Raw genomic sequence first — 26,489 nt, 5'->3', positions numbered from 1 at the left:
AAAAAAAAAAAAAAAGACTCATGTTCTTGCTCACTTCAATGAACGCTGATTCTTGACAACTCCTATCCCCAGAACCAGGGATGGGCAAAGCCTTGGAGGTCCCACCGTGACCGTGGCAGGGGGAAGGTGGTCAAAGTCCTGGCGTCCTGGCTCCTGGACCCAAAGACCCCTGACTGCATGGGTTGTGTTTCTCCTCATCTCTTCCTCAACTGTGAAAGCAGGTGGGCTTGGGCTGGCATTGCCTTGAATGGCCAGAAAGACACAGTGGCATTAAAGAAAATTACTGGGTGAATGTTTCCTGGTTAAGTTTCCTATTCAATGAGATTCTGACTTGGATAAGATGTGGAAAAGAATCTATCTACAGTTAACAGCAGAGGCGCGACAGGAACTGCAGCACAGCTAAGCAAACCCCACCCGGCCGGGGCAGGAGGCGGCTGAGCCAAGTACTTCCCGAGGGGCCGAGACCTGAGCTGGCCGGCCCATGGATCCTGCCAGCGAAACCAGTGCCGCGAGAGCCTTCCTGCCCACTGGCATGGAAGAGCCAAGCTTGGCAGGAAGGGTGTGTGCTCCGTCCAGCCTACAGGGCAACGGCAGCCTTGCCCGCACCCTCTGCTCCTTTCGTGGCCCACAGGACACGGACAGGGGAGGGCAGACGTGTCAACCGCAACCAGCTTCCCCGATCTTCCAAGTCTGACTTCACAGAGGCAAGCTTTACACTGCTTGAAATCTAACAATCCCTTGTGGCGGGCCAGCTCTTAAAGTATTTCCTTAAATTTTACTCAGGGATTTGCTTACTGGAGGTGAGGAAAACTGAGCCTTTCCCAGGCACTGGTGCCTGCTCCCACCGCCCGCCGTAAGACCCTGACATGTCCTCCCCTACTCTGCTCCAGGGAGGAATGGTGTCACAGAGTAATGTTACTGCAGGCCCAAGCCCAAGAAGGGCCAGCAGGGGCCAGGAGAGTAGAGATTGCCTCTGCTGTGGCCCGACCGCTCATACCTAGCGCCTTCACGGATATTTGCCGGGTGAGCGGAGGGGGGATGTTGATGCACACCAGGTCCACATCTTGATGCAGCAAGACGTCATCGGTCCGGCTGGTATAGAAGGCGATGTCCATCTCCTCAGCCAGCTGCTTTGCCTCCTCCTCAGTCTTCCCCCACAGGGCCTCCACCGTGAACCCCTCTGCCCTCAGCAGTGGGACCAGAACTCGGGCGGAGCTGCCCGTCCCAAACACACCCACTCCGGGGAGCATCTTCATGTCGGCTTCTCTGTCACCAGCTCATCTCCTCACGAGAGCCTCCAGCATGCAAACGGCCATCCCACGGTCCTGGTCAGACATGGCTCCTGGAACAGCAAGCGGCACACAACTTTTAGTGGATGGCGTGCTGAACTGAGGCTACCTTCTAGGTTATTTGGAAGCGTCTACCTTCTGTCACAAAAGCAAAATGAAATACTGCTCCAAAGCAAAAAGCTACAGGAGCTTCTCTCACAGAGACCTAAGGACGCCAGTAATATCCACCGACTAGAACTTAGGGGAGGAAAATGAAAATTGGGTAAAGCTGGGCTCAAAATCCTGTTGTAATACTTTCTGTGCGACTATTCCCGCCTCTAACTCTCAGGGCCCTAAGAGTAAAAGTTCACAAAGTTCACAATAATATATGACAAAAATAAGAGGGATTAAAAAAAAAAAAAACAGTAAAAGAGGAAAGAGAACTATTAGGTGCTGTGCAGATTACAACTCAGAGATTTACGGCAGTGAGCACAGAACGTCACACAAAAACCAAAACCTAAAAACAGTTTCCGACTACTGAACCAGCAACGATGCTTAATATGAGTTTTGTCCTGTATAAGAATATTCATAGCGGGCCTCTCTGGTGGCTACGGGTTAACTCTCAGCCCTATCTCCACTAAGGCCTGAATTCACTCCCCGGCCAGGGAGTGACCCACACGGCACAGAAAACTTCTCTTGTCTCACCCTCTGCTCTCCTCAGCAGTGGATTTCAGTCCATCTGCCTGTTCTGCTCCCCACTATCTCTGGTGAATCCTCTCACCACCCACACCTATGTCCTACACTTCAGTTCTTCTACACACACACACACACACACACACACACACACACACACACACACTTCAGTTCTTCTACACACACACACACACACACACACGAATGTTGGGCCCTCCCTCGTGGTGCCACAGGTTAAAGCACATCACTGTAACAGTACTGCAGCCGCTGCAGCACGAATTTGATCCCCGCCCCGGAGGTGACCACATGGAGCGGCAGACCTCTCCTGACCCGCCCGCTGCTCCCCTCAGCAGTGTACTTCGTCAATCTGCCTGTTCTGCTCCCCATGCTGTCTCTGGTGAATCCTCTTGCTCTCCACCCCTGTACCTCTGGCCTGTACCCCACTTCCTGCATAAATAAATAAATCTTTAAAAAAAAAAAGAATATTTACAGCAATATTGACTATGAGAGTGAAAACTGGGAGGTGATCTAGATTTCATTTGCGTTAGAGAAATAACACCATGGAGCCATTAGTTCGAAGACCTGATCACCTTAGTCACTGAAAAGGGGGAAGCAAAATAACATCTGAAGTATGGAATCAAGTTCATATTAACACAAAAAAGTGCATAAAAAGCACATCTATATACAAACACACAAGGATATCTGAATCTATAAAATATCCAGAAATATCCCATGCATACACCTGAATTTGATGATTACTTAGGATGGGATTATGGATGATTCTTGGCTTTGAACTTTGCCAGACTTTCTAGAATGAATGTTTTGCTTGCTGTCAAGTCTCCTGATCCCAACGACAACAAAAGCTGGAAAACTTGCTTGGAGACCAAGGTGAGGTTTAAACATGCTCAAGGGTATTCAAAGATCGTACAACCATCATCACCACCACTCCACCTCCCAAACTCTTTCCATCTTGCAAACGTCACACTCTGTCCCCATTAAACAACAATTTACTTCTAACCCCAGCCCCAAGGGTGGCAACCTGCCTACTTCCTGTCTCCATGAGTCTGACTGACCTAAGTACGTCACATAAGTGGAGTCATGCGGTATATGTGGAGTCATGCAGTATATGTGGAGTCACGCGGTATTTGTCTTTTGGTTAAAGGATTCTTTTACTTAGCACGTCCTGTTGGAGAATATATCAGATTTCCTTTCTTTTAAACGTTACCATTCCACTGTACACTCACACACATTTTTCTTATTCATCTGTGCAAGGACACTGGGCTGGATATTTCAGCTACTCTACGACTTGTGTGAACATGGGTGTACAGTAAGTCCTCAATGTCATGGACAAGTTTATAGAAACAGTGCCTTCAAGCAAAATAACATATAATGAAACCAATTTTACCACAGAGTGAGTGATATAAACAAGAGTTAAGTCCCTGTGACAAATTTCTGACCACAAACTATAGCCAAACCTCTAAGTAATGACCCAAAACACTTCTCATTTGAAGAATCATTTCCATCCTTGGTTCATTTTCCAACCTGCTATTCTGGGGCAGGGTCTCGGCTGCTGGAGACTGGCTCAGGGCACTAGGTATGACCCTACCTTCCATTGCAGGGTGTGCTCACACCCACTCCAGCAGAGACAACTGAAACATATCAATGAACCCCACATGCACATCTCAGGGATGTGGGAGGAAATCAGAGTACGCAGAAGAAACCACAGAAACCCTCTGGCTATAGTGGTCACATGTTGCATTTACAGAGCTAGCTGGCTACTTATGGGTCATGACCTTTCTGGAAGCTTAAGAGTGTCAAGAGTGCAGTGCCAGGTGAGTTGGATTCTGCTTAAGACTTGTGGGTCATTACTTCCTGACAGCGCTGAGGGTCAGGGTGTGAGACAGCCATCGCAGCAAGGATGCCTCCCTAAACCCATGCCCAGGACCTACTTCCTCTTTCCTTGCACCTCATTCTATCACACTCTAGTGTGTGTTATGTTTGTAGTGGTGGCTTAAAACAACAACGGATTAAAAGAAGTTCTAATAACCTCTCTTTCGCTGATGCTGGCTCAAAGAGCAGTCTCATCAACCACCGCACGGGGCACTAACTGGAGTGAGGCAACCAGATGGCATGATGGGAAGCAGGCTTGATGACTGGGGATTTCCTGCTCAAGCAGGCAGAGCTGGTTTTCCACATTTATTTCAGGGCCTAGTCTTTAAAACATCCTTGCTCCTGTGCTAACATACTTATACATGCATGCTTCCAAAATTCCCTATACATGCATGCTTCCAAAATTCCCTGGTTCCCTTAGACCCAGCTAAGCTCAGAGGCATTCCAGTCACCACGTTACTTTGACAGGACCACAAGTCGCGGGGAAGGGCACACAAAGGTGAGGGGCATGGAATCTGTGGCTGGCTGCCTGGGCCAAGTCCCAGCCCCACCGCCAGTCAAGGAGGTAAGCTCAGGGACGTTTGTTAACCATTCTGTGCCTCTGATTCCTTGTTTGTACAAAAGTATAACTGTATTTACTTCATGGGAGAGTTGAGGAGTAAATGAGTTAATATTTGTAAAGCATTTATATCAGAACCGGCCCATAAGAAGTCACTACACAGGTCATTTAAAAACACACACACACATACCTGACATTGACATCTCTTCAAAAGCTGTGAGGATAATCTGAGTTCCTAGGCAGTCAGTACAACAGGCAGTATTTTTTGAAATATATAGTTCATCTCTATAAATCCATGCAATCCTGTCTTACAGCTGAGGAAAAAGGAGCTTGGAGAGACTGGGTAGCTTTCCCATGGCTTGCTCTGTGAAATCTTGAGCAGATTATTTAGCTTCTCTGAGTCTCTTTAAAACAGAAGCATATACATAAGGGAGAACTCTTGTTTTTTAAACCTCAGTGAGAAGTGGAGTCAGGAAAGGTCACTGTGCTACCCGGCTTGGCAAGTACTTCCCTAAGCCCACCACTCAGATCAGCACTGATCTGATCATAGATCACGCGTGACAGAGAGCCTAATGAGGCGGCTGTGGAAGATACAGAGAAGAGACAGTTCTAACTCAGAGGGCAGCAAGTGAACAAGTAAACGGGAGGCAGAGCTGGCTCTGGGTGCTTAGGCATGGAGCTTGGGCTTCGGTAGGTGTGTGCCCAGGACCCGGTCAGCCCTGCGTTTCCCACCTGGTCCCCTCTGCCCTGCTCTAAGAAGTACATCACCGGGATTCCTGGCCCTTCTCTGGACCCAGCCAATGAGAAACACCAGACAGAGAGAAGCAAACAGGAAGAGAGCTTAAGGCAGGTGTGTGCGTGTGTGCGCACTTTCTCGCCCTACCAGCATGTGGTTCTGGCAGGGACAGTGTTCCTTGCATAAGGTCACAGGGCCTATTAAAGTCCCTCTCTCCCACAACACAGCCTTTGCTAGGTTCCAGTCACTCCCACCTCTTCTTCGGACTCCCCCAAGGTGGGAACACCACCAGCTGTAGTCAACCCCTGGGAGGGCACATCCCTTCCAGATTTCCTCCTTCACTGCTCACAATATTGTAGATAATCCCTTCATTAAACTTTTTTCAGTTAATCCTATGAATGAGCCAGCTGTTTCCTGATTGGATTCTGACAAATATTAAGCAATGAGAAACATGGATTTTTAAAATTTGAAGTAGGTGGTGGAGAGTTTAGGAGATACAGAGAACCAATGAGGATACTGAGTTAAAAGATTAGCAGGGTCTGACGGAGGGAATAAAATGCAACAGAGTGCTATCACAGGATTTGGATTAGGAGGGAGGGAAGAAGACAAGTGACACTAACTGCAGACCCTCCTGAACACGGGCACAAAATTCACAACAAAATATTAGCAAACAAAATCCAGCAATGTTAAAATGATAATTGTAACATGACCAAGAGAGTTTAATCCCAACAATGTAAGACTGGTTTAACATTCTACAATATTGTATTTCTATCAATAGCCATTGGACTGCATTAATAGAATGTAAAATAAAAGTTTATTTAATATAACTATACACCAGTTAGAAAGGCTGAAATTCATAAAACACCATTATCAAATATTTAGAAGGAGTTCATTGTTGGTGGAAATGAAAAAATGGTACAGCCACTTTGGAGAATAGTTTGTCATCTTGTGTCATAGGATATATTCTGAGAATTTTGTTGTTATGGAATTGTCATGTGAACTCCATAATTTCAATTTTACAAACCTAGAAACTACAAACCTACTACACACTTTGGTTATATAATATCACCTGTAGGAGATTATTTAGCCTACAGTCATGTATGTGGCCCATGGTTGACCAAAATGTCATTAAGTGATGCAAGACTGCATTTACCGTCACACAAAACACCTGTTACATGAATGTCTATTTTCTAATGTTGGTCTTATTGGTAACTGCCAAAACTTGTAGCCAACACAAATGTCCTTTAACTGGATGATAAACAATCATATAGCAATGCAACAGAATACTACCTAGCAGTAAAAAACAACTACCAATGCATGTGATGACAAATGACTCTCAAATGTGTTACACTAACTGAAAGATGCCAGGCTCAAAATAGCTCCATGCTGTGGGATTTCATTTACAGGACATAACCAAAGAGGGACTACAGAAACAGAAAATAGGGCCCACCCTGGTGGCATAAGTGGCTGAAGCGTAGCACTGCGAAGCTATCGCAGCCACTGTGGCACAAGTTCAATCCCCAGCCCGGGAGCTGACCCACATGGCGCATCAGACCCCTCCTGCCTTGCCTGCTGCTCCCCTCAGCAATGCACTTCAGTCAATCTGCCTGTTCTGTTCCCCATTGTCTCGCACCCCCTGCACCTCTGAACTGTACCCCAGTTCTTGTATGCATAAATAAATCTAAAAAAAAAGAAACAGAAAATAGATTAGTGATTGGCACAAGTTGACTATAAAGGGCCACAAGGGAATTTTGGAGGAGGTGAAGGAGCTGTTCTGTATCTTGATTATGATGGTGATTATATGATAGTAATCATTTGTCAAAACTCAGAACATTTACCTTTACACTAGTAAAGGTAAATTTTATTGGCATACATTTCAAAATTTAGTGACTGACTAAAAAAATGGCATTGATGTTCCAAGTCGAAGTGACTGGGAAGTTGTAGTGCTTAGAGAAATAATATGAAGGCCTGACTATTGAGACGTAGGGGATTTATGGTCTGTTCTTCCCGGACTGGCTGAATATCATCTTACCTTCTGTATGTTTGGACCATAGAATCACAGCTTTGGCAAAACCATAGGACGAGACTCATCCTGAACCACAGGAATGGGATAAATCCAACCTGACACCTGTTTTTGCAAATAAAGTTTTACTGGCACATAGTCACACCTATTCCTGTATCTGTGGTTGCTTTTGTACAGAAGCAAATTTTGTGAATCGGCAACAGAGACCATATGGCCCACAAAGACTCACACAGTTACCATCTGGACCTTGACAGGAAAATGAGTTACAAGGTTAGGAGTGCCACATAACAGAATATGACCATGAAGATAGTCAGGGCCATGATAAAAGGAATGCCCTACCTATCGCGATATGCAAGGAGTCACAGATTCTGGGGATTGTGGTGGTAGGGCCTAACTTCAGAAAGGTCACTCAGACAGCTTGAGGAGGGGTCAGTCTGAGTAGAAGGGGCCAATGGATCCTTTCCTACCAGTTGCAACATACAGAACTAAAACCTGTACTCCCAACCTCCCTTGCTAAAGAGGGTATCTTAGAATTATACAGATGAGGATAACAGTTGGTAGATCATCTGGAAATGCTCTTTAAAGGTGGCACTTTTAGTAGCTATGCTTTCCCTCTTTTCTTTCTGCCTGAAATGCAGATTCTCTGCAGCTGGAGTTGCTACAGTCTTCTGGCTACCAGGAGGCAACCTGAGGAGGGAACAAACACATTTTCTTACAGATACTGGCAGGGAGATAGGGAACCAGGTGTCACCCATGCCCTGAAGAAACACCATTTCACGGACAGGCATGTACATAAATTTATTTGTTATGACAAGAAGAACAACAGAAGCCTTGTGGCAGACAAGCATCACTAGCCAGCGAACACAGGTGGAATGCAAACAGGAAAGGTTTCCTGAGCTGGATGATGTAACAGGTCCAAGCAGGTTGGAAAGACAGGAGTCCAGACAGCCTTTCCAGTGCACCCAATGGCAAGGTCCTCCTTTAACTGGCGACCTACTTTTGTTCTTCTGGGGACACTACAGTCAGGAAGTGCTTCGTTAGATGTTAGATGGGCTTAAGTCCGTGGATTTACTTTTTTTTCCCCCATGGATTTACTTTTACATTGTGGAGCTTCCTGTGAGTTTCTAATGAACCTCAGATTTCCTCTCAGTTTCCTAGGTGACGGTAAGTTGTTTTATGACACTGGACAGTCAATCACCTCCCACAACAATTTTGGACTTAGACACATTACTTGTTCTTGCTGAGGTGACCTAGCAGGTTTGGAAAGAGTATTAAAGCTTGCTCTTTCACTATTTTTGTGACCGTCACCTTGTTAAAGAGGCTAGGTCTTTCTGTGGCTCACGAAGGAACGTGTGACCAGGTTGACACTGAGCCAGCCCGCCAGTTGCGTGAGGGAGGCGTCTGCTTCCTGCTGAGCCAACCCTGACCAGAACCACTACCCAGTTCACCCAAGAGAAAGTCAAATCAACATACTGCAAATCTTAAACTGACAAAATGTTACCTGTTCACTATATCTCAATAAAGATGGGGGGGCGGGGGGAGAATCATGGTAAGGTTACACAGCAAAAGCTAACTGACATGCTCTACCCAAAGACCACAACTCCCCGTAATTCCTCAACTCACTGGGGACCCCACTCTGCTGCACCTGCCCTATCCAGCTGGGTCTTCGATGAGAGGAGAAACAGAACAGAGGAATGGAGTTGCTATGTTTTCTCTGTCATATTATCCTTTATGCTTCCTTCCTAAATAGTTCTCAGTGGGCCTTTAAGAATTCTCTTGATAGATGAAAAGCTTTTTCAGGTGTCACTTCTTACTGCAATTGTGTCTCCTAGAACGTACTGGAAGCATTTAGCTCTTCAGAGGCTTATAGGTGAATAGGGTCTGGGTGATTCCATCCAAGCTATTTTAAAATGTGTTAATAGTTTTCCCTGCAATTATATTTTTAAAAATTCCATATTATGCTATATTTGAGTGCCAAGCTTTAAAAAGAGCCACTCGGGATTTCTATAGACCAATGTACTACCTTGTAGTATATTAATGTACTACCTTACGGTATCCTCCTCACCGTGCAAAACAGACAAATACAATCAATTGATTTTCAGCCACCACATTAAATCAATTGAATGGGGAAAGGAAGCTTTAAAAAAAAAATGGTGTTAACTGGATAACCACATGGAAAACAGAGAAACTTAACCCCTATAGTCTTTAATTGTGTATAAAATAATTAACCCAAGATAGATCAAAGATTGTAAAAATCACAACTACAAAACTAAAAAAAGATATCAAAGAAAGGGCCTCCCTGGTAATGGAGGGGTTCAAGTCTCAGTGCTATCAAGCTTTCACCAGCTACTCTGACATGGGTTCCATCCCCAGCCAGGGAGTTGACCCACATGGCACAGCAGACCTCGCCTGTCTCACCTGCTGCTCCCCTCAGCATTGTATTCAGTAGATACACCTGTTCTACACCTGATTTCAAAATTTAAAAGAATTTTAAGATACCATTTTTAGGGCCCTCTCTCCCTGCGGCACAGCGGGTTAAAGCACAGCACTAAGAAGCTAAAGCCACTTCAACACAAGTTTGATCCCCATCTCCCAAGGTGACCCACATGGCGCGGCAGACCTCTCCTGACCCGCCCGCTGCTCCCCTAAGCAGTGTACTTCGTCAGTCAACCTGTTCTGCTCCCCACTCTGTCTCTGGTTGAGTGCACTCACTGCCCCTGCACCTGTTGTCTGTACCCCAGTTCTGCATGCAAAAATAAATCTTAACAATTTAATAAAAGATACATTTTTTAAATAAATCGGGTAAGGGAGCCAAACATGTGACAAAGGACTTGTATGCAGACAAACCTCTACAAATCAACAATACAAAGATTTTTTATGTGGCCAATAAGCACATAAAAAGGGGTGCCATCTAATTAGGCATCAGGACATGCAAGTGAAAACCACACCGAGATACACACTAGAAGGGCAGGGCACAAAAAGACTGGCAACCCCATATTCAGACAGATGCGGAGCAAGTGTCAGTCTACACACTGCTGATGAGAGTGTAAAACAGGGGGGGATATGATCACTTTGGAAAACTGACAGTTCTTAAAAATTTAAACATGTGACAGAGTAACTCCACTAGTAGATATTTACCCAGGAAAATGACATTTGTCCACAAGAAAATGCGCATACAATGTTTGTAGTAGTCTTATCCTAGCCCCAAACTGGAAACAAATGTTCATGAGTAGGAAACTGGAAATTTTAGAGTACAATGAAATACAGTAATGCAATAACAATGAATGAACTATTAATACATATAACAACATGAACCTTAACAAAACTACGTTGACTAAAAGGTGACAAGCACACACACAAAATAAATCCCACATGGTAGAATTCCACTTATTTGAAGTACAGGGCCAGGCAAACATTACATATAGTGAAAGTGGTGGTGGTGTGGGGGGGTGAGAAAGAACTGACTGAAAAGGGGCACAAAGAAACTCTGTACAGTGATGAGATACTCTATAGCTTGTGTTGCATTGTAGCTGTGTGATGATACAATTGTCACAACTCATCAAATTGAACACTTATGATCTGTGCATTTAACTGCTTCTAAATTATACTTCAATTCTGATCACTATAAATTGTCATATCTATTCAAACCTCACAAATTTGGGCCTATAATCAAACTCAGAGGATATGTATGATTTAAAAGGGTCTTTCCATTAGAACAAAACAAAAAAAAAGCAAGCTTCCTGGGCCCTCCTGGTGGCACAACGGGTTAAAGCAAAGCACTGCAAGCGAGCCGCAGCCGCTTCAGTGTGAGTTCAATCCCCAGCCCAGGAGCTGACCCACATGGCACGGCAGACCTCTCCTGACCCGTCCGCTGCTCCCCTCAGCAGTGTACATCGTCTATCTGCCTATTCTGCTCCCCACTCTGTCTCTGGTGAGTCAACACCGCCCCTGCACCTCTTGCCTGTACCCCAGTTCTGTAGGTATAAATAAATCTTTTAAAAAAAACAAGCTTCCTTTGGGAACATCATTAGTTTGAGACAATGGCTGGAGCTAGGAAACTATGATTTCCCCCCCCTAAGATTTATTTGTCCATGCATATAAGAGCTAGGGTGTAAGCCAGAGGTGGAGGGGCTGGGGGGGTGGTTGGGAGGAGTCACCAGAGACAGAGTGGGGAACAGAGCAGACAAATCTATTGAAGTACACTGCTGAGGGGAGCAGCAAGCGGGCGGGCGGGTGGGTGGGACCGGAGAGGTCTGCTGCACCATGTGGGTCAGCTCCCTGATTGGGGATCAACTCATGCAGCAGTGGCTGGTGATAGCTTCATAGAGATAGCTTGCACCACCCAGGAGGCCTGAGTAAGTTTTCTGAGCAGCACTTAGCTAAGGTCCCATGGCCTGCTGAGGGTATGTTAGAGATGGCGCTTTCCCAGGCAGCATCATGCTGGATAGCTGAGCAGCAGGTGTGAGGCAAGTCCTCGCCATCAACTTGCACTAAGGAAGGGAGGGCTCAGGAAGGAGCTCTGGATAGTTTTGGCAATTAATGTGGTTGGAGCTGTATGGGTGGGACAGTGCAGCTGGCACACAAGGGCAGGAAGCCCTCACTTTGCCTCCCAGGCACCCACCATGCCTCACAACTGGCCCCCACACCTGGCGCTCCCCAGCTTCCAAAACGGTGCATTCTTAGGACATCTCACCCTCCTCAGACACATTCCAAAGGACTAAAATCAAAAGGCTTATTTGGGAAGATTTTTCTGTGGATAATTTTTCCATCTATGATAAAATATTGTGGCCTGCGGTGAGGCCAGGACCCTAGTTATTAAGTGAGATGGGCCTTCAACCTAATTTTAAAACAGATTGTGACTGATTAACTGAGCTAATCATAGCCTGGGTTTCAGGTGCTTAGGCACACATAACACCTGTAACATATGCAACTGATTCACTGATAGCACTTTCTAAGTACCTGCTGTGGAGCAGGTCTAGGCAAAACACAGGCTACAATGCTGAGCAAAACAGATAAGAGTTTCTGCCTACATGTTATCTACAGTCTAGCAGGAGATAAAACAATCAAATCATCACATAACTAAGTCATTACAACTTGGGATAAGCACTACAAAGGAAACCAACAGAGGGCTATGAGAGCTTTGGCAGGATGTGATTAACCTTACTAAAGAAGTAAGTGAATATCTGGAATGTACTTGGAGTTCCATGTGAGGCACTCAAGGATTGAATTCTGATAAAACACACATATGGCCTTCCCTGATGGCCTACAGATTAAGTCTCTGCACTATCGAGCTATGGCCTACATTCAATCCCTGACCAGGGACCTAACCCACATATGGCACAGCGGATCTCTCCTAGCCCACTGCTCCCCTCAGCAGTTTATTTATTTCAGTTCTGCTCCCCGCTCTGTCTCTGGTGAATCCTCTCACCTCTGGCCTATACCCCAGTTCTTCTGTAACAAAAAGCCAACACTGACATATTGATAATTCAGTAAAGAAACACAGCCGTCCCGCGACATTAAAAAGCCAGTGTGTGGGCCTCCCTAGTAGCGCAAGTGCTTAAAAGCAGCACTATGAAGCTATCTGAAGCCACTGAGCAAGAGTTCAGTCCCTAACCAGGGGCCATAGTCCACCTCTCCTGTCCTGCCCAATGCTCCCCTCAACGTGTATTTCAGTTGATCCGCCTGTTCTGTTCCCCACTCTGTCTCTGGTGAATCCTCTCATCCCCCAGACCTCTGGTCTGTACCCCAGTTCTTGTATGCATAAATAAATCTTAAAAAAAAAGCCAGGTTGTGCTGAGCAGTCCTGTTCCCCAGCACAATTCAAGCCTCTACCCATGAACTTTTTTTTTTTTTAAAGATTTATTTGTACATACAGAACTGGGGTACAGGCCAGAGGCTCAGGGGCGGTGAGAGGCTTCACCAGAGACAGAGTGGGGAGCAGAACAGGCAGATCGATGAAGTACACTGCTGAGGGGAGCAGCGGGCGGGTCAGGAGAGGTCTGCCGCGCCATGTGGTCACCTCCAGGGCAGGCGGGAATGGAACTCATGCGGAAGTGGCTTTAGCTTCTCAGTGCAGTGCTTTAACCCGCTGCGCCACCAGGGAGGGCCCCATGAACATTTTATATACAACTTCTCAGGGAAGTAGGCTGGACAAGCCCATGTACAGAACCTCAAACTGCAATTATGCGGAGATCTTGTAGACTTTCTCATGGTTGACAATAGTGGGGTGTGGTTGTCAGTGCTCAGTGCCTGTCACAGTTTTCTGGACAAGCTTCAGCTACCTGACAGCTGTCAAACACAACTAAAATGTCACTGAATCCAGGGTCAGTGCTCATTCCTATCCCACTCTGAGGCTGACAGCAGCAGCACCTGCAACAGGAAGCCACCCACCTTCAAAAACTCCGCTTGCCTCAGATCCCAGAGCGCACACTCCGCCTGGTTTCCGCCTGCCTCTTACCTCTCAGTCCCCCTGCCAGTTTCTCCTGATAGGAACTTCGGTAACTGTGGCTCACTCAGTCTCTGGTCCACTTCTCTTTTCTACCTACACTCAGGCCCTTGATGATCCTATTTAGTCTCGAAGCTGTACATATTCCTGATGCTCTGGTTATCAGCAGGTGCTCTTTCTTGAGCTCGAGACAATGATAAACACCTGCCTATCCGACATCTCTACTTGGAAGTTTAATAGGCTTTCCCAATTTAAAATATCTGGAACTGGGCCTCCCTGGTGGCACAGGGGTTAGGTCTCAGCAAGATCAAGCTATCTCCAGCCACTGCAACATGAGTTTGATCCCTGGCCAGGGAGCTGACCCACATAGCGCGGCAGACCTCTCCTGTCTCACCCGCTGCTCCCCTCAGCAGTGTAGTTCAGTGGATATACCCGTTTTGCTCCCCATTCTGTCTTGGGTAAATCTCCCCCCATCCCCCACCATCACTGAACTACATCCAGATGTATGCATAAATACAAATCTTCAAAAAATAACAACATACCCAAAACTCCTGTTTATTTCCCCCCACCAAACTCACTCTTCCCAAAGTGGCTTCCTCTCAGGAACTGGCACAGAAATTCCTCAACGTCGAGTCAAAACCCTGGTGTAACCCTTGATTTTCCTCTCTCTTCTAGTGATGCTGACTTTCTACCTCCCACACGCCTGAACCCAAGTGCCTCCCGACTCTGTTGTCCTCACCTGAGTCCAAGTCACCATCATCTCTCTCACAGATTATTCTAGTCGTTTAACTGGTTTCCCCAATTCTATGCCCTCCCATGATGCTAAACTGTCCTCCACAAAGCACTGAGAATGCGTAATGAAAATTAAGTCAAATCAAGCCATTCCTCGCCTCAAAACTTCCACAGGTATCCCATATCTCTTGGAAAAAAGACCAAGGTTTTTACATTGACCGGCAAAGCCTCACAGTATCTGTCCACAATTCCCTTTTGCTCTTAAAACCTGTTTCTTTTCCTCAGTGACTCTGCTCTAGCCACAGTGGTTCACGACTATAGGTACCTCAACAGGCCGGGTATGCTCTGCCTCAGGGCCTTTGCACTCGCAGTTTACTCTTGTACAGACATCACTAGGCATACTCCCTAACTTCCTTCAGTTCTCGACGGAAATGCCACCTTACTAGAAACAACTTTATTCCCCCCACCACCACCTCTAGGATGATGTCTTTGAGGAAAGGGAACTTATTGTCTGTTTTGCTCCACTGCTGCAGCCCAGAACCTAGAACAAGGCCTGATATATGGTGGATGCTTGATAAATATGCTGAAAATACAAAAGATGCCAGACCTTGTCCCTGCATAGTGAGTTAATCAATAAAACAAGGCATATATACTGAACTCATCAAAAATATATAATGCAGTAGGGTCATGGCATATGTTCAGAATTGTCATGAAGTGATCACAGTACACTCGCTGAAGGTGTTTGAGGGCACAATCTAGCTCAATGGTTCAGGAAAGAAAACAAGCATCATCTATGATAGCAGAACAGCTGCCTGCACTTGGGATTAGCAACTTGAGCTCCTCTCAGTCTTCTGTTACAACTTGACCTGCCAAGATGTTGCCCTGACCCAGAACCGTCTCTCCAACCTCCACTTCTCCACATGACAGGACCCGTGCTTATCAGTTAGCTCAGTCCCCTTGCACTCAAGGTTCCTCCTAACGGAGAAGTACACCACCATGCCAAGCCTCGCAGGATTACCTCAGCATGTAGGGGCTGTTTTCAGTCAAATGTTAACAAGCAGCTGTGCAGTGCGGGTAAGGGCGGCAGACGCACACAGGTGGCAGCGACTCAAACCTAACCAGTCCTAAAGAAATACGCAGGCGCCCGGCCCCCAAAGTCCACCCATCACTAGGACACCCTAATGTCTCTGGAGTTCACCCACTACTCTGGTTCCTGGTGCAGACACCCAGTGGTTCTCCTGGTACTGACCATTTCCTTCCCCAGCTTTTAAACGCCTCTAGGATAAAAGCGAAATTCCTCAACAGGGCTCAGAGCACCTCCCCAGCGTGGGCTGGCCCAGCTCCACCTCTCCCTCTCCAGCTTGCTGCTTTTCCCTCCCCTTGCACTTGGCATGCTAGCAGCTGCTGTCCCCAACTCCTTCAGCTCTGCTCTGAGATTCTGTCCCAGTGGCTTGTTCTGCCTAGAATAATCTTTTCTTACTTCCTCAGGCTAACTCCTCCTCAGGAGATCTGTCACATTGCCACTGCTTGCTCATATTCCCAAAGCAGCCTGGGCTCTGGCTTTCGGAGCGTCAATCACACTTCAGAGACCCCTAACCTAGTGCTGCTCGCAATGGCAGGGCCCTCTCTCCTTTACATGCTGCTGTCACTGGGGCTGAGTACAATGCTTGATGCCGAGCAGGTGCCGAGGAAGGAATGTGTGAGTGAAGGAAGGGTGGGTGTATCAAGAAATCAGGTCAGGTGCTCCCTCCCTGGTGGCACAAGGGGTTGTCTCAGCACTATGAAGCTACTGGCAGCCACTGCACTGCATACAAGAACTGGCATACAGGCCAGAGGTGTGGGGGGATGAGCGTATTCACCAGAGCCAGAGTGGGGAGCAGCACAGGTAGACTGACTTAAGTACACTGCTGAGGGGAGCAGCAGGCAGACAGGAGAGGTCTGCTGAGCCGTGTGAGTCACCTCCCTTTCCTGGCATCAAACTCACACTACAGTGGCTGTGGATAGCTTAACAGTGCTGTGCTTTACCCCCTCGTGCCACCAACTTTTCTGCTTTTATACAAGTAATAGTTACAGATCTCAGTATAAGCTACTTTGAACAATGCTCCAAAACTGACCCTGGGGAACATCACCAGAGAGGACAGGGTCGCTACGATTTAAACATCCTGTTGCAAAGGATGAGAACATAATTCTTGAGCATGGTAAAGGAGATATCAAAAACATTTAGTTTGCAAAATCCAAGAACCTGATAGGGAAATGAGCAGAAATGCCTCCCCAATGGCCTTCATCAGCCACACACCATCAATTAGGGTGTGCCTAACTGCCAGCCAGTCTTCCTTGTGCCCCTACCCCCATCTGTAACTCAGTCAGAGTGGTAGATAGGCTGTTAATAGCTGGGGAGAACCCGACCTAGAGGAAAACCAACCACACCTCCTCAGCAGAGGCCAAACAGGAGCTAAAGGCAAGCACGCACCTTGAGTTCAGCAGTGCAAGCTCCCAGCAGAGGGAATCCCTAGAGACAGCTAACAGCCTGGCGTGGATGCTGTCAGCGAGGACACCTTTAGATGGATGGGAAAGTGTTACTTTACCTGCATTTATGAGCCCATTGAAAAATAAAAGCCAAGCTAAGGAAACAGGTATTGTTTTGCAAATTAAGAGTTATGATAAATGCTCCAGTCCCTGGGATTCAAAGATCCAGGGGCAAAGTTTAGTTTTCCTATGGTGTTTGCATATTTCAACATTGCCTACACTGACTCAACGGCATGGTCAGTTGCTCTTTGCTCACTGACAGCAAACCACTGACAGGATGAAGGAAAGAAAGGCTCTTCTCCTGGCCCCACAAGCGGACATGGCAGCATTTAGGCAGCCACCAGGGAACGAGAAAGCATGTTCAGTCCTGGCCAAAAACTCCAGTTCTCCCCACCCCCCCACCTCCACACAGTGGCCTAGGAGGGACACTAGTGAAAGGCTAATGACCTGTCCAATGAGGTGTAACCACCCAATGTACAAAAAGGCTCTGTTAAATCAAGTCATAAAGCAGTGTATTTAACACCCACAAGAGGTGTCCGGGTCACTGGCTTCACCTGATGATTACAGTAAAAAAAAAAAAAAAAGTTATTGACCAGCTGTATTCTTTATTTTGAAAATCTGCTGACAAGATTGTCTTCTAAGGGTGTTTTTAACAGCGAGTTACAGATTGACATCAACCTGAAAATGCCATCTTCCCCCTGATTATTTCCCAGAACAAGTTTATCTGATCTTTCAACTTCACTGTGCCGTCCCACCAACATTCTTAACTTCCAGATTCCCAGCCCTGTCTGACTGCCCGCCTAGGCTCTACTTGACTTCTAACCCCCACCCCACTGGCCTACCAGTTTCGCCCAAACCAAACCCATCTTACCTCTCAGACATGAACTTTCTCCTGTGATCCTCCTTTCAAATATTACCAAGTCACCAGAGAGTCCTTTACTCATTCATTCTGCATTATCTCTGTGCCACAAAGTTTCGCTGGCCTTGGCGACTCCAGCAGGGAGTCAGGCAGACCCTGTCCTGGAAGCTTAGTTTTCCTTTCTTGCTACACCCAGAGCTGAATACCAAGACTGAATCTGGCACAGGAACATAATGAGTGGTCAAAGATCTTTCTCCTGGCAGATAAATGAACAGGCTCTGCCACAGCCTTTAAATTAGTGGCGTAAAGCATTCTTGGCTGTGGTGTAGATGGAGCAGCCAACCCTAGACAGGTTACCTGTGGTCTCAAGAAGAAAGGGAGTTCTTAACTACAAAGACTTTTTTTTTCAATGAGCAAGCCTAATCTGCTGAAGTTTTCTTTGTGTTTGTCGTCTATATGGATATCTATATCTATATGGATACAATCACTCTGCTCCTGGAAAATTGCTATTTCTATGGCAGCAGGGGATTCTATCTGCCTGCCTTGAGGATTTCAGGTGCAGGACATTACTGGGGCACAGGCCACCCTGAGGGGGCCCCCTTACGCTGGGTTACCCAGCTTCCAGTCACTAGGAATGTTAAGCAGTTCTCCAGGGAATGCCAATGCCCAGTGTCCTTTACAAGTACCTCCTAAGCAGTACACAGAAAACTGCCTTGCCAGTGAGGCCATGACCACACTCAAGCATGATTTAGCAATCTCCTAAGTGTTAAATGTGAGCTTTAAAATGCTCTAATCTCAGGACAGTCATTGCCACACCATTTCCTTCTCACTTTCTTTTTGTTAATGTGTGATGAAGGCAGCCAGTTATAAAACACAGGGAGCATGTGGGATATACCAACCTGAAAATGCCACTTATTTTAATATTTTCCAACTATTATTTAAATGATTTCCCATGTCTTGGCTCACGATTGGACTCTAAGCTCCTGTTAGGACTAAGTGTGGGATTCATATGATATTAGGAAAAGAACAGGTTCCTGAAAATTCACCCTTAGAGGCTATTTTGGTAACTTTTCTAGAACAATTTGAAAATTACTTAAAGACATTTAAATGTTCTTTCTACAACATTCTTAGTATGTCAGGGCTATTAAGCTTGGAAGGAAGGCGAAACAAAGAAGGTAATTTTTTTTTTTTTTTAAAGATTTATTTATTTGTTCATACAGAACTGGGGTACAGGCCAGAGATGTGGAGGGTGAGAAGATTCACCAGAGACAGAGTGGGGAGCAGAACAGGCTGACTGATGAAGTACACTGCTGAGGGGAGCAGCGGGCGGGTCAGGAGAGGTCTGCCGCGCCATGTGGTCACCTCCGGGGCAGGCGGGAATCGAACTCATGCGGAAGTGGCTTTAGCTTCTTAGTGCTGTGCTTTAACCCGCTGCGCCACCAGGGAGGGCCCAAAGAAGGTAATTTTTAAGAGAATGACCACCATTACCAAGAGCAAGGGCTGGGGGACCCAAAACAATCGTTTACCCACAGAGATTTAATTTGAAAATAGCATCAGACAAGGAATACTATGGCCACTCATTTCTCCAATGCTCTAAAATATAACTAATATAACTTATGACCCCTTAGCTCTTGGCACAAGACAGAAATGCAGAAGACTGAAAATTAACAGGAAGTAAGGCTGATCTCTCCAGGATCTCCATTTCCCTGATAATCAGAGGATGCTTGGCAGGACAAACAAACCATCTGGTGATTCAACACCCCAAAGAGGCCCCTCAGAGTTGATAACTATTTTCTAGCAGGAACCACCACCTGGCAGCAGAAACCATTAATCACAGGGAGCACCCTATAATACGCTTTGGGACACTGTGCCACAAAACCATTTATCAACGAGAGACACAGAGAGACCCTAGGGTCATGACTATCTGTCAACAAGGACCCCCTCCTTCCCAAAAAAGAAAAAGACAGCACTGTCAGAAAGTCATGTAAGATCTGTACAGTCACCTTTCAATTATGCACATGTAAAAGGCAAAAGATTTATGCAATTTGAAGAGAAACCAGAGTTATATGCACATGTAAACTCATGATCGAGTAAGTACACTTCTCTTTGGTTCACTGCCTGGTCCCTGACAGTCTTCTCCAGGGCTCACCCCCCTTTTAATACAGTCTTAGAATAAGGACATGCAGAGAGAAAACAAGTTATACCACCAGCAAGAAATTTTTAAGAGGGCTTGCTTTTAAAATATATACTTATCATAGACAGTTACTGTGTGCACTTACATCTTTTTTTTTTTTTTTGCAACCTTTTTACATTTATTCCAAGCTTTTTTTTTTTTTTTAAGAGTTATTTACTTATGCATACGAGAACTGGGGTCCAGGCCAGAGATGCTGGGGGTAGGAGAAATCACCAGAGACAGAGTGGGGAACAGAACAGGCAGATCAACTAAAATACACTGCTGAGGGCAGCAGCAGGCATGTCAGGAGAGGTCTGCTGCACCATGTGGGTCAGCTCCCTGGCGGATAATCTAACTCTGCTGGTGTGGCTGCAGTTCGCTTCACAGTTCTTTGTTTTAACCAGATGTGCCACCAAGGAGGGCCCACACACTTGTGATCAAACTATATTCACAACTTTGTATCTGATTTTTTTCACTTACTATTGTGACCCAAGCATTTTTCATGTCATCAATTTTAAGCCTATATATTTCACTGGCTATATGAACTAACTTTTCATTTCTCTAGTTAGATATTTATGTCATTTTCAATGTTTTTTTCTGTTATAAATGATACGGGTTAAGAAATTATGGTTGAGGGCCCTCCTTGGTGGCCCAACAGGTTAAAGCACAGCACTATGAAGCTGTCTAAAGCCAATGTAGCATGAGTTTGATCCACAGCCTGGGAGGTGACCCACATGGTGTGACAGACCTCTCCTGTCTTACCTGCTACTCCCCTCAGCAGTGTACTTCAGTAGATCTGCCTGTTCTGCTCCCCACTCTGTCTCTGGGGAAATCTTTCACCCCCCCCCAGCACCTCTAGCCTGTACCCTAGTTCTTGTATGTGTAAATAAATCTTTAGAAAGAAAAATGAGGGCCCTCCTGGTGGCACAATGGGTTAGGACACAGCACTGCAAGCTAGAGGCAGCCACTTCAGTGTGAGTTCGATCCCCGGCCTGAATGTGACCCACATGGCGCGGCAGACCTCTCCTGACCCGCCCGCTATTCCCCTCAGCAGTGTACTTCATCAATCTGCCTGTTCTGCTCCCCATTCTGTCTCTGGTGAATCCTCTCACCACCCTTGCACCTCTCGCTTGTACCCCAGTCCTGTATGCATAAATCTTTAAAAAAAAAAAAAGAAAAATGAGACACTAAATTAAAAAATAATTATGGTTGAGGAGTTACATGATTTGATTAATTATTATTCTAAAGTAAAATCTGTGAATGTAAATAATAAAGATTTTGAGATTGTAAAGTGAAATGGTAAATCTCAAAGCCAAGTAACAGTGTTTCTGGTTCTATTTTGTTGTTACTCAACTTCATGAAAAACAGCTGATAGTTTGAGGTAGCAGAGTTATCGCAGGCCGGAAAGGCAGACTGGGCTCAGGACTTCCCCGGCTTCTTTCCTTCCACATCCTGAGTTAATGGGAGAGGATGATTAGAAACCCTCCCAGAAGCTTTTGGAAATGGCTCTGAGAAGTGGCAAGCAGAACGAGCTATCTCCCTCTTGCAAACCCAAGGCTATTTTAAGTTCCTAAGAATGTGGCATTTTGTCACTGGCTACTTTTAGAACTGATAGTACCTAGAGCAAAAGTACTACTTGCAACTAACTTCTGAGAACAGGCGCTAAAGAACAAGTGCTTAGGGAATGAACATGTATAAGCGCTGTAGGAATGGTCAGCTCTTCCTGCTAATCTGTAATTCCTGTTCTTAAGTGTTTGTTCTCATCACCATGAGGTTAGAAATATTTACTCCATTTCTCATTTCCTTTGTCTTGGTTTGAAGAGACAGACGGAACTGTAGTGAGCTCATTCCTGACCTAATGACTAATTCCTAAGTGTTACAGGGTAAGGGAAGTCTCAGCGCCTTTAGGTTTCTCTTAGTCTCTCTTCCATTTCTGAATTTCATGAGCCTCAGCTGATTTCATTTTTCATTCCTCCTGGTTTAAAACAGCCAACATCGAAAATTATCCAAGTAACTGTAGTTTACTAATAAAAAGCTGTTACTTTTGTAAGAAAAATCATGTCCCGTTACTATACTGTATCGGAATCCTAAAATAGCAGTCTCCCATTTTTTCCTAGATGCTATTATTCTGCCAAGTAACTTTGTATTTATCCTAGAATTAAACCTCCTACATGCTAAGTATGCACGAGTGATTTGCCAGGCACCTGAAAAGCTCGTCTAAGTTAGTGATCTCCCCGACTCCCATGTTTTCTGAACTGACGTCTGTATTACAGCTTCTTACACCAGATGACACTGCACCCCCAGTACATGTTTACTCTTACTGTATAAATAGAAAATCAGTTTAGTGAAAGGAGATCGTCTTGGCACAGTTACTGGTTTATCTGGTACGTTGACTTGTTAAATAACGTTGATTGCTTTATCACAGGACAGATGTGATAACTGCCCTCAGCTGCACCAGAAAATGAAGCAACTGTTAAGCAATTATTTGTCAAAGCTTCACTGCCATAGCAACGAAGAAATACTTCGACAGTTGATGAGTCTATCTCCTCTGAAAACAAGCACCTTTCTGACTACAGGAGCTCAAAAACTTCACACAAACCCATGAGGCGTACTCAGCATATTTAATAGAAGCTCTCCAACTGCTCACTAAGGAAAGTACTCACACTTACATTCAAAGCACCTTACACACCCATCCAACCCTGCAGACCGGAGTTGCTCTTCCATCTTACCTTGATTTTGGACTATTTGTTTATCTTCTAAAGTAATGAGGGTTTCTACAAAGAATACAATGATTTTCACAAACTTTCTCTGCCAGGATTTGGTCTATAGTGCTGATTTCCCCCACAAATCACATATTCTTTTTAAAGATTTTTTGTGTGTGTGCAGGGATGGCAAGAGACTTCATCAAAGTCAAGTTGGGGAGCAGAACAGGCAGATCAGTGGAGTACACTGCTGAGGAGAGCAGCTTGCCGGTCAGGAGAGGTCTGTGGTGCCGTTTTATCTTTTGAGGTTCTTTTTTTTTTTTTTTTTTAAGATTTATTTGTTTATGCATACAAGAACCGGGGTATAGGCCAGAGGTACAGGGATTGAGTGGGGAACAGTGGGTAAGGCAGGAGAGGTCTGCTGGGCCATGTGGGTCACCTTCCTGGCAGGGATGGAACTAGAGCTACAGTGGCTGGTGATAGCTTGATATTGCTGAGACCTAATCCCTTGTGCCACCAGGGAGGCCCTCTCTTGAGGTATTTATACAAAATATTTCCACAGATGCAAAATAATCAAAGGACAACCACAATATCCGAAAGTTCTGGCCTAAGACAAAGCTTTCTCTAAAATTTCTCTAACCTTTAAACTAATTTGATCTAGTAACATTACCATGCTTTCAATGTATCTGTTTTGGGAGTTTGGGGGCGGGGGATAGAGGAAATGCTACAAAGTCTAATATGCATTGAAAAATAGTTTTTCAAGCACTGCCCAACAAAGTGACTTTGATGATAGATTCAGGGTCCATCTCTGAAAAAACACACACTTCTTTTCTCCCATGTTTAAGTCTTTTTTTTTTTGGGGGGGGGCTTTTTGTCCCCATGGCTAACCCTTCTACTAGTTGAGTTCTTATATTACTACAGAAATCATGTATCTGAATTTTCCTAGCAAATAAAAATACCTGATCAGAGCCAGACCAATCATTCCACAGGAGCATAACAACCAAGTGATGAGTCTTTCACAACAGAATCTTTTTAGTGATAAAAAAAATTATAGAACTGCATTATAACATTATACAGCCGAGTCTTTATTTGTAAATTGAGGATTCCCCCAACAGAACTGTCTGCTGAAAAATTTCACCCATTGGTGCAGATTCTCTACATATCTACCCCTAAAACAGTAATTTTTCTCATATTTTCTTTAACGTTGATGGCCTTAAAACTTTCCTCACAAAGCTTTTCAGAAGAAAACAAGTTTCCTTATCAAGACTGAATCTAGCTTCCCCAACTCCCAAGACAACCATCTTTCCTTATCTCCCCCTATCACAGTAACACTTGTTAGGTTGTTTTCTTATTTAAACAGTTATTTTCTTCAGCTGAAGGGGATGAAAGTCTGGAGATGGTGCCTGGCCTGGGATTTTAGGTAATCAAAAGGCACACACTTTCTTCCCTAGGTATCTTGCCCTTAAAATGACACTACGGGAACAATGGTTTATAACCTTCCTTGCTGACCTTCCAACAAAGCTTTCAACTTCTGTACTGAAGTCCTATTCTTTAGAGTCTGCTGTAGTTTGGGAGGTAAAATCTTGACATAACCTTTCACAAGCTCTGCTATCTCCCTGCCCCCCTCTTCCTTCCTCATCATTTACTGGGAATACCTAGTTCACCTTTTGTCTCAAGCCCATCCACTTCCTTCCAGGGCTTCAAAGGTAGGCCAGGGCCTTGGAGGTGTGGTCAGCAGGCCCTCGGTGGCTAGCAGAGCCATCACACCTTCTGGGGTATCTCTTCTACCTGTCACCGGAACACCCATTCTTTAAATAAAAATTTACCCACCCAAAGTCCTGTTTCACTCTGAAAGAGGATGGACCAGCCACTCAGGAGCCCTTTGTTTGAGGTTTCCACACCTCCCATCCTCATCCACAAAGCGTCAGTCTTCACACAGGTAGGAAGTCTGCTCTGCACCAGGCAGGAGCCTAGATCTCCACATCTAATAAAAGGGCAGGCCATGGCCAGGTGCGTCCAGGAGCCAAAATTCTCCAATTCTATGACCAAACTTGCAGGTCCTATTTCTGCAGAACCGCGGCAGCGACCCTTGAACTCCGCGCGGGTGCTGGCAGCTGGAGACCGGCACCCTCCAGCCTGGGCTCTGCGTACCCCGGCTACCGACCTCGGGCGCCGGGGGCAGCGGAGGCCCTGCCCGCACCCGCTCCCTACCGCGCCATGCCCTCCATCCTCACTCGCCGCCGGCCGCCTCACCTGGCACGCTGGCATCGCTAGCCCCGCACCTCACGGGAGACCATGAGTCCGGACAGATTTCAGCGGTCACCCGCCGGCAGAGGAGGCTGTGGCGGGGACGTCCGGGCCCCGGAGTCCAGCGCTCCGCCACCGGGAACGCGCCGCCCGGTTTCTAAGAAACCGGCGGCTCTGGAAAGGGAGGGGCGGGGCCGGCGGAAGACCTGCGCATGCTCTCTGCCGGGGGTGGGTCCGCGTGGGGCGGGGCCATAGACCCGGAGCTGCGCATGCTCCCTTGTTGGGGGCGGGGGTTCGGTGGCCTGGCAGCGTACGCTGGTCACTCGTTTCCGGAGGTGGGGCGCGGGGGGCTGTAGTTTACCAACCTCGGCTCCTGCTCCTTTTGGGACCAGCGCCCCGCATCAAAAGCGAAAAGGTTCTGGGAACTTGTAGTGGGCCTTGGTTGTCTTGAAATGAAGGAAGAGCTGGGGGTGGACCTATCTTTTCAAAACGCCAGTTGTCAGGAACTTCCCGACTCAGGGCCTGTTCTTTCAGGTGCCTGTCAGAACTCCTCCTCCTCTAGATGTTTTTTGATCTTTTCATGTATATCAAGTGCTTTTCAGGATTCTCAGTGCTCTCAGCGACCCCTAGAACTCCCCCCACGCCCTTATATCGTTTTACTGGAACCAGTGCCCCGCCCCCCACCTCAAGTAAATACCGTTTTGCAATAGACCCTTTAGTTCATTAGACTGCTCTACAATAGTGAAACCTGTAAGGCCGAATGTAAAACTGGTGATGCTGAAATGTGTGATTGGTTATTTCTGCCTTGAGGATCCTTCATCCGTTTGTCAGACTCTCCTGCTGAGTGAGTCTAGACCCCTACTCAACTGGCATCCGGTGTCCCAGCATTCCCTTTGCTTCCCAGCAGCCTCCGATGACAGAACTTGTCAGCTGAACTGAGCTAGATCCCCCTAAGACCTGCTGACCAACAGGGCTATCCTGCTTTGGCAAGAGAAATCTGAACTTCCTTTCAACTTTATGAGTGATGAGATAGTGTTAACTTCTGAGGCTCTGCATTCCAGGGTATTTAAACAGCATCCCTGGCTTCTACTCACTAAATTCCAGTAGCATCCTAACCCCAGTTGTGACTCCCAAGGATACCTCCAGATGGTTTCCACATGCCCCCCCCAAAATCACTCCTAGTTGAGAGCTACTTAGTCTAGCTGCATATGAATCTATTCTGGCTTATGGAACCAGGACTTTTGTGCTTAATCTAATACTTGACTCTTCTCACCAATTCTGTGAAATGTCAGAGTGATACAGATTTGGGATGTGCTGGGTTAAGATGCACATACATCTTAACACTGGACTTCTAGAGCTTTAATGAGCTGGTCATATTCACTGTGAACATCTATGACAACTTATTTACTGGATCACAGAACACTTTTCCAGTTCCAGGAACCATCTCCCTCTCAAATGTAGTTACTTATGCTTTCCAACAAATTCCTCATTCCAGTGACTTTCAGCGGTCACCTTTAAAGTAGCACATTATCCATCCTGTCACCCAGACCAAAACCTGCATTTGCTTAGGTAGGCTTTTTTTTTTTTTTTTTTTAAGATTTTATGTTTACAGAACTGGAGTACAGGCCAGAGGTGT

The 26,489-nt window shown here is 45.9% G+C and overlaps 1 protein-coding gene across 1 annotated transcript in view; it reads right to left on the bottom strand.

Moving 5' to 3' along the window:
- GFOD2 (glucose-fructose oxidoreductase domain containing 2) overlaps positions 1–25,038 on the bottom strand; it is a 35,144-nt gene extending 10,106 nt beyond the window's left edge. Inside the window, exons 1-2 of the mRNA XM_004690465.2 lie at positions 24,860–25,038; positions 998–1,342 (exon numbers count right to left, since the gene is read on the bottom strand). Of these exons, the coding sequence (XP_004690522.1) occupies positions 998–1,256 (259 nt within the window). The 5' untranslated portion in view covers positions 1,257–1,342; positions 24,860–25,038. The remainder of the gene's footprint in view (positions 1–997; positions 1,343–24,859) is intronic.
- Between the last annotated feature and the right edge of the window lie 1,451 nt (positions 25,039–26,489).

This window comes from Condylura cristata, unplaced genomic scaffold (assembly GCF_000260355.1).
Source record: "Condylura cristata isolate star-nosed mole 26May11 unplaced genomic scaffold, ConCri1.0 scaffold00028, whole genome shotgun sequence".
NCBI lineage: Eukaryota > Metazoa > Chordata > Mammalia > Eulipotyphla > Talpidae > Condylura > Condylura cristata.
This window is presented reverse-complemented; position numbering and strand designations above follow the sequence as displayed.